General features: G+C 40.2%; 1 protein-coding gene across 1 annotated transcript; it reads left to right on the plus strand.

Moving 5' to 3' along the window:
• Positions 1–6,650: 6,650 nt before the first annotated feature.
• On the plus strand, positions 6,651–7,613 carry LOC150086830 (general transcription factor II-I repeat domain-containing protein 2-like). The gene has a single exon (XM_090372287.1). The coding sequence runs from the start codon at positions 6,651–6,653 to the stop codon at positions 7,611–7,613; it is 963 nt and encodes a 320-aa protein (XP_090228413.1).
• Positions 7,614–9,372: the final 1,759 nt, after the last annotated feature.

The raw sequence follows: 9,372 nt of genomic DNA on the forward strand, positions 1-9,372 counted from the left end.
GGGGTCGATGGTCTCTATCCAGTTATATTAAAGGAGGCGGCAAAGCAACTAAGCAAACCCTTAGCCATAATTATGAGAGCATCCTTGGACTCAGGGGAGGTCCCCACGGACTGGAGATGTGCAAATGTATCCCCAATTCACAAAGGGGGATCGAAGGGTGACACAAGTAATTATACGCCAGTTAGTTTAACTTCAGTTCCGGGTAAAATAATGGAGTCACTGGTTAAAGATGCATTGCAGGATCATCTAGACAAGACTGCAGCAATAATTCAGACACAGTATTGGTTTTTTAAGGGAAAGTCTTGTCTGACAAATTTGATAGGATATTATGATGTGGTTACAAAGGAACTGGATGCGAAAAATAATTTTGATATCATATATTTGGATTTCAGGAAAGCTTTTGACATTGTTGCGCATGAAAGACTATTGTACAAAATGGAGCAGAATGGTATTAGGGTAAGTGCTACAATGGATAAAAGGATTGTTGAGTAGGAGAAGACAGAGGGTGGTAATTAATGGGTGCTGCTCTTCGTGGACTAATGTTATTGGTGGATTCCCACACGGTTCGGTTTTGGGTCCACTGTTGTTTTGTTTATTTATCAATGATATTGATGAAGGTATATCAGGATTAGTGTCGAAGTTTGCAGATGATACAAAGGTTGGCAGGGTTGTTAATGACAGTAATGGCAGTGTGCTACTGCAACAGGATCTAGATAATTTGGACAGATGGGCTAAGAAGTGGCAACTGAAGTTTAACATTGACAAATGCAAAGTACTGCATACGGGTAGAAGTAACCCGCGAGAAAAGTACCAACTGTGTGGTACTACTCTTAAGGTGGTAGAAAATGAAAAAGACCTGGGAGTAATTGTGCAGTCAGATTTTCTGAACAATGCAGAGAGGCTGCCAGGGCAGGTCATGGGGTTTTGTCAATGATATATAGGAATTTTGCTAGCAGGGAGAAGGAGGTGATTGTCCCTCTGTATAAGGCAATGGTCAGGCCGCGCCTTGAGTACTGCGTACAGGTGTGGAAGCCTCATTTTAGGAAGGATGTAGATTTGCTTGAGGGTGTACAGAGAAGGGCAAAAAGATTGATGAGGGGAATGAAGGGATCCTCTTACCAAGAGAGGCTTAAGTTCTACAAATTGCAGTGGCTGGAGACCAGTCACCTGCGCGGTGATCTGATTGAGGTGTATATAAAGCCTTTAATGGGTTGAGCACACTGAATTCTGATGGGATCTTTCCACTTGTTCAGATTACCTTTCTAAGGGGGCATAAATTCAAATTAAGAAAAGACAGATGTAGATTAGATGTGCGGAAATTTGCCTTTAGCCAGCGGGTGGTTAATTGCTGGAACAAACTTCCATCTGTCGTTGTGGAAGTTGATAGGTTAAATAAATTTAAGGAGGAACTGGACAGGCATTTGGAGGGAACGGTGTGATTTTTTTTTTTTTTTTTTTTTTGGCTGATGCTGCATAAGCTCATACACTTGCTTTCTTGCATCACATGCCACTACTATTACTACTACTGCACAAAATATTCTTTAAAAGAGACCATCAGCTGAGCTGACGCATGACAAGCATAGACCAATGAGGGAATTGGTCACGTGTCAGTAAGCACCAATTAGTAATTACCACATAGCTGACACATCGACCAATCAAAATCCGCCACATCAATCAAGAACAGTTATTTCATTTCTTGTTGTTGTGCAAAACCGTATAATTTATAATAATTACCTCATTAATCATTTTTTTATGGTGTATTGTGCGAGCGAGGGACACTGAGCGATTTCTCCGGTCGCCCGTGCCTCAGGCCGGCTCGGCTGATAAATATACAAACCAACAATGGGCCCAACACCGACCCCTGAGGCCTGAGGACACCACTAATAACATTAGTCCCCATAGAGCAGTACCCATTGACCACCAATCTCTGTCTTCTCCCACTTAACCATCCTTTTATCCATTGTAGCAACTTTCCCTTAATGCTATACTGCTCAAATCTGTACAGTAGCATGTTCCATGTGCAACAGCATTAAAAGCTTTCCTGAAATCCAAGTACACATATATGATATCAAAATTATTTTTTGCATCCAGTTCCTTTCTGACTACATCAAAGTATCCAATCAAATTGGTGACACAAGACCTTCCCTTGACAAACCCATGCTGTGTCTGAATTATTGCTGCAGTCTTGTCTAAATGATCCTGCAATGCTTCTTTAACCAGTGACTCCATTATTTTCCCTGGAACAGAAGTCAAACTAACAGGTCTGTAATTACTTGTGTCACCCTTTGATTCCCCTTTGTGAATTGGAGATACATTTGCACATCTCCAGTCCGTAGAGAGCATCCTTGGACCCCTCGAGTCCAAGGATGCTCTCATAATTATGGCTAAGGGTTTGCTTACTTCCTTTGCTGCCTCCTTTAATATAACTGGAGATTCCATCCACCCCAGGTGCTTTTCTTATGTTTAACCTCAACAATTTCTTCTCCACTTTCCATTTTGCTCTCAGCTATTACAAAATAATTTAACTCCTTGTTAGAGTTTGATAAACATCTGGCCCTCTCCTCCTTGAATAACTTATGTGTGAATGTAGATTAAAAATACTCATTTAGTTCGGCAGCTATCTGAGAATGATCATCTACAGTCAAACCACTGAAGTGGACCAATCTGATTAATTCCCTTCCCTTTAGAGTTTATATACACTGTGCTGCCACTTTATTAGGTGCATCCCTGCTGTGCACACAAATGGTTTGTCGCACAACGTCGCAAATCACATGACCAGAGTCGTGGATATAAATGCAGCAGAACAACCTTTCTAGTATCAGTTAAGCGTACAAACCCTAGCAAGAATGGGGAAAAGGAGTGATCTAACGGACTTCGAACGTGGCATGGTAGTAGGTGCAAGATGTGCTGGACAAAGCATCTCTGAAAAACGGCAGTTCTCCTAAACTTTCACGGACCACAGTTTCAAGAGTGTATCGAGAATGGGGCAACGAACAGAAAACATCCTCTCAACGGCACTCCTGTGAAAGAAAATCGCTTGTTGATGAGAGAGGTCAGAGGAGGATGATTAGAATTGTGCAAGCAAACAGACGGGCCACAATGTCGCACATCACGTCAGAATACAACCATGGTGGGCAGAAAAAAATATCGCAACGAACGACTAGTCGCAATTTGTCACGAATGGGCTACAACAGCCAACGGCCACATCACATACCTTTGTTATCAATGAATAACAAGGGGGCACGTCTCCTGTGGGCACAGAAACACCAGCACTGGACTATCGAGGACTGGAAAACAGTTGCTTGGTCTGAAGAATCAAAGTTCCTGGTGCATCAGGTTGATGGAAGTCTCAGAATTTGGCAAAAACAACATGAATTCATGGACCCGTCATGTCTGACGAATACTGTGCAAGATAGTGGGGAAAAGCGTTATGATGTGGGGAATGTTTTCTTGGCACACGTTGCGTCCATTGATACCCATATATTCACGTCTGAATGCCACTTTGTACCTAAATATCGTTGCTGACCAAGTGCATCCGTTCATGTTGACAGTTTATTCTCAGTCAGATGGTTACTTCAAGCAGGATAATGCGCTGGTGCAAAGACCGAATCACTATGGAATGGTTCCAGGAACATGACAAGGACTTTTCTTGCTGCTGTGGCCCGCTCAGTCTCTGGATCTGAATCCTATTGAACATGTTTGGGATGAGCTGGAAAGGGCTGTTAGCTGCAGACCTACACCTCCGCCGAATCGCAAGGAACTGCGTGACACACTCATGTCTGCATGGTACTCCATTCCTGCACAACGTTTTCAGCATCTTGTTCAATCCATCCCTAGACGAATTCAGGCTGTTTTGAGCTAAAGGAGGCTCAATACGCTACTAGGTAGATGTACCTAATAAAGTGGCAGCACAATGTAAGTAAACAAATCTTTGCTGTTTTTCTTTGCATCCTTTGCCAAAGATTTTTCATAATCTGCCTTCGCTTGCCTAACCTCCTTTGTGACTTGATTACAGACTAACTTGTATCTACCATAGGCTTCTGTGGTAGATACAAGACCGAGAAAGAACATGTGCATTCCGTGCATGTTCCTTCTCTGTCTCTTTAGTTCATCTGACTTCCATTTTGGCCTGAACTTAGAGCAATATTTCCTAGTTGGAACAAAAAGCCTAGTGGCTTCCAAGATTACTTCCTTGAATGCTTCCCATTTAGAATTTGCTATTGGTAACATCATCAGTTAGTCCCACTGTATATAGGGTGTCTCAAAAATATTGGTACAAACGTTTAGGGGAGGTAGGTAACATCTAAAGGAATGTGAATCGCATAGGAACCCGTAACCGTCACAGGAAAGTAGTAGCAGAGGCACAAGAAGCAGAAATGACACAAGACAGTAATTAGTGGCAAACATTTATTTGACATAATATTAACAATGGAGTACCAGAGGGATGCATTTCATGATGTTACAAAAGATGCTGGAAGGTTGCACCATGAGACGCGATGCATGCGTGACACCGACGCAGCATGGATTGGCGGATACGGTCGAACACACCTGGAGTTTCTTTGACAGTAGCAGCAGCGCAGAAGAGTCTCGCTACGAGATCCATTTCCGTCTCCACAGGCGATTCATACACGATAGATTTGATGACCCCCCACAGAAAGAAATCAAGGCTCGATAAATCAGGTGAGTGTGGGGGCCAGGCAACGGGTCCACCATGGCCAATCCATCGACGCCTAAAACGCCTGTTCAAATGGTCACGAACACACCTTCTATAATGGGCAGGCGCCCCGTCATGTTGAAACCAAATGTTGCGTCTCACATTAACTGGAACATCGTCAAGTAACCCTGGTAGAACTCGTTCAAGAAAGATCCGATATTTAGCGGAGTTCATGCGGGATGGTAACAGGTATGGGCCGACTAAGCAGTCACCGATCATACCTACCCACACATTTATTGCGAAGCGATGTTGTGCCGCATGGGGGCGCACACCGTGTGGGCCCTCTGCTAATCCATACATTAGGTCAGGGGTGGCCAACCTATGGCGCATGCGCCAAACGTGGAAGATTACAAGTGGCGCATTTCATCATAAAATTTCTAAAGTACCCAAAGCCCGTATTGCCGATTCTTTGGTTCTATTTCCTTTCATTTCAGGTCCTTCCGCATATGGCTTAAGACACTCACCACCTTCTTTCCACTTACACGCACATAAACGTGTCAATTCCCTCAATTTAGCAAAATAAATAAATTAAATAGTCTCCAAAAAAATGCATTTCTGAATTTTGACCGTAAGTGATCTATGGCTATGAAAATATATCGAGCACCTACTCGTCCATTCTTTTGCACGGCCGTTCCCTCCGGCGCCCGACTCTATGCACAAGTGGGGAAATAAATGCAATACGTGACTTTTTCAGGGGACTGAAGAATATACAAATAGATCCTTTGTCGGAAGTCTTTTAAGTTAAAAGGAAACAATGAAATAATAAATTTGAGGTATTTTCATCTACGAGAAATTTCCATCAATCGCATTTCCAAATTGCATTTTGCCAAATCAAGAAATAGTAGGGGGGACTCCCCCCTGGTCGCGCCTGCTCATCAGTTCGTCGAAATTTTTCGACAGTTTACAATTGATATTCTGTGTGATACGACGTACATACTTGTGATCTGTTTGTTCTTTTTCAACATTTAGACTTCTAGAGTTTTGTACTTTTCTGTTTTTTTTTTTTTTTTTTAATTCCTTCTATCCGCCGCAGTGCAAAAGAAAATGAGCAAAAGAAAAGCAGAAAGCGATATTAAACGTGAATTTAATGAACAGTGGGAAAATTAGTTGTTATTTACAGCAAGTTCATCAGGAAAACCGTTTTGCATTGTTTGTGAAAGTACAGTACTCTTTCACATAATAAAAGACATGATCTTAATAGACACTATAAATCACAGCATCAAACTAACATAGAAGGTAAAATGAAGCTCGTTCTTGGGTCTAAGCTACGAAAAGAATATGTGACTAAGAAAAAGGAAGAAATCAGAAGAAGACAAAATATATTTGCTAAAGTAAGTTGCGAAGACTTGGCGATGATAGAAGCGTCCTATGAAATTGCTTTAGTATTGGCGAAAAAAAAAGAAACCTTTTTCTGACGGAGAAGAGATTGTTAAGCCTTGTCTCCAAATATTTGCACGCCATCTTGGTAATAAAGGTATTGAAAGGAAAGCAGACGAAATTGCTATATCAAGGCAGACAGTTACGAGATGTATCGAGGAACTCTCTCAGGATGTATCTCAGCAACTGGAAGATCTTGTCCATTCTTTTACTTTCTTTTCTCTAGCTTTGGATGAATCAATGGACATATGTGGTGTAGCCTAGTTAAGCATTTTTATAAGAGGAATTGATGATAATTTTAATGTCTTTGAAGAACTTGCCAGTCTGGAGTCATTGCATGGTAAAACAAGAGGATCAGACATATTTTAAAAAGTAAAATCATGCCTAAAAATCTAAAATTAGATTATAGTAAACTCATCAGTTTGTGTACTTACGGAGCGCCGTCAATGATAGGTAAAGCCAATGGCACTACACTTTGCTTGAAATTTTTCTAAATCTTCCTGTACTAAAATATCACTGCATTGTACACCAAGAGGCACTGTGTGGAAAAACTTTAAATATGCAGCATGTTATGTTACCGGTTGTGAAATTTGTGAATAAAATTAGAGCAAGAGCTTTAAGCAGACGAAAATTCAGAGAATATTGTGAGTTGTTAGATTTGGAATATGGTGAACTTGTCCTTCATTGTGAGGTGCGCTGGCTTTCTGGAGAGCATGTTTTGAGTAGATTTTGGAAATTGAAAAATGCTGTTTATAATTTTTTAGAACAGGATAATGAATTACCTGATGAAAGAACCTTATTATTAGATAACAACTGGCTATTTGATTTGGCATTATTAGTTGATGTTACTAGTCATCTCAATGATCTAAATTCGAAACTACAAGGCATGAATAAATTATTTCCTAGCATAGTAAATAGCATCAATTCATTTAAAATGAAATTAAAATTGTTCATCTCTCAGTTAGAAAATCAGGATTTAAGTCAATTTCCACATTTGAAAGAGCAAAATGAATGTGGTGTGGATGATAGCAATTGGACCATATATCTTGAAAAAATCAAGTTATTGCGAGTGTCATTTGAAAGTCGTTTTCATGATTTGGCTAGAGAAAAAAACTACATGCTCGCATTTATAAACCCATTTTTACTTTGTGAACAAAACAAAATTGAGATGCCTAGTAATATACAAATGGAACTTATTGATTTAAAAACAAATTCATTATTAAAAATGAAATTTGATGAGCTTTTTTCAGATCAAAATGCTTCTAACACGATTATTTTCTGGCGTTCATTACCCTGTGACCATTTCCCAGAACTAAGAAAATTTGCAAAAAATTATATATGTCGTTTCGGAACGACATACAGATGTGAACAAGCATTTTCATCCGCGAAATTGATCAAAAGCAAAACGAGGTCGCAAATGACTGATTCAAATTTGAAGAATTCTCTGCTGCTCTCAGTAACAAATTTAACACCAAACATTGAAAGACTGGCGAAATCCAAACAGGCTCAAAAGTCTCATTAATGGTAAGTAATGTTTATGTGCTGTAATAGAAATTGTTTTACATACAATAATTAAATCATTTAAAAATGTTAATTATGTTCATAAACATACTTTTATGGACTCCTTCTAGCGAGCAGAGAGAAAAGACGACTCCAAGTTCCAACCTGATCTCGTTCTAGGTGCTCCATCTCGCTCAGAGCTCTCTCTCTCTCATCACATCCAACAACTGTGGTACAGAGCTATCTTCACCAAACGAGACTCTCCGGCAGCTGTAGCACCATCAGCGGGTTCCACGACAGCGATCGCCCTCTCGTCCAAGAGATCATCTCTCACTATTGTGGATTGGTGCTTCAATAAACATGTCTCTTTTGAACTGGCGTACATTATTTAATTTAGTTGCGTGTTTGAGTTATTCTTTTTCCTCCCCTAAGCCAAGCATATCCTACCCCTATCCCTATTTTCCAACCCCAACCATGAACGTAAGAAGGAAGAAAAGGTGCTTGAGTTGTATGGCGCATCTGAACTCGTATGTGAAAAAATTGGCGGATGGTATGTAAAAGGTTGGCCACCACTGCACTAGGTGCATGTCTGCCAGCTCACAGTTCGTATATCGATGCATGCTCTTCGTGCCCCGACTACTGCTAGAATGAGTAAACCAGAAATTTTCCCTCTCGCGAACTGGTGAACAGCGCCGTGTACCAACTTACGGTGACGTTTCCGGTTATGAGTTCCTATGCGATTCACATTCCTTTAGATGTTACCTACCTCCCCTAAACATCTGTACCAATATTTTTGAGACACCCTATAGAACCTAAAAAATCTGAGACCTCTGTAGTCACTTTTACGAAAGCAAAAATCCTTCATGGTAGGTATACCCTTGATGGTAGGTATATCTTTAAGTAAATCCCACATCAGTACACTGCGATCACTGCTATCTAGTGGGTCCTTTATCTGTAAATTCTTAATGCATGAATAATTACTGCTGATAATCATAACAAGAGTGGTACTCCCTCTTGTTGAATAACTAACATGCTGCTCCAGAAAACAATCATCTAATAAATCCACAAAAGCCCTTCTAGTTTGCGAGTGACCAACTCACTAGTTGCAGACTATATCTCGGAAGTTAAAATCCCCCATTATAAGACACTCTGATTTACTGGCCCACTGGTGCCTCCATAGCCAGGTGGGCAGGAGCAGCAGTACGTAACACACGCTTCTTGATTAGATTGAAGCCCGTGACCACCAAATACGGAGGATGAGGAAAGGTCAGGAAAAGACCACCGCATATCCCCCGGAGCAATATGGCCTTAGTTGGTAATGCTCCTAAAAACCAAAATAACAAACAAACAACTGCCCACTCTATTTCTCTGTATAATTGTTCATTGTACTCACAGAGTCATTAGGCCTATAACAAACTCCTACCCTCATTTTTGCTTTCCCCATGCTTATGTCAGACCAAACTGACTCAACATTGCATTGTCCATCTATGTCAACTGGATACACTTCCTTAGATTTCATGCGTTTCTTAACAGAGAAACACAAAATATGTATATATACAGTACTCAATATATACTGAAACATGTATATATACTGAATATACGTGATTTATAAATTTATCTTACTACACCGTGCAATCTATGCAAAATGTACAATCTTCATTTTCTTGCCTAATACTGTAATAATATTTTGTATTACATTATACTACATCGTATTAGTGTAATCAAATTAAAGTTTTAAGCTTTTTTGTTTTTTGCTGATTTTTATGATTGGTAATACTCGA

This window comes from Mastigoproctus giganteus, chromosome 4, assembly GCF_048544385.1.
Source record: "Mastigoproctus giganteus isolate SK-2022 chromosome 4, ASM4854438v1, whole genome shotgun sequence".
NCBI lineage: Eukaryota > Metazoa > Arthropoda > Arachnida > Uropygi > Thelyphonidae > Mastigoproctus > Mastigoproctus giganteus.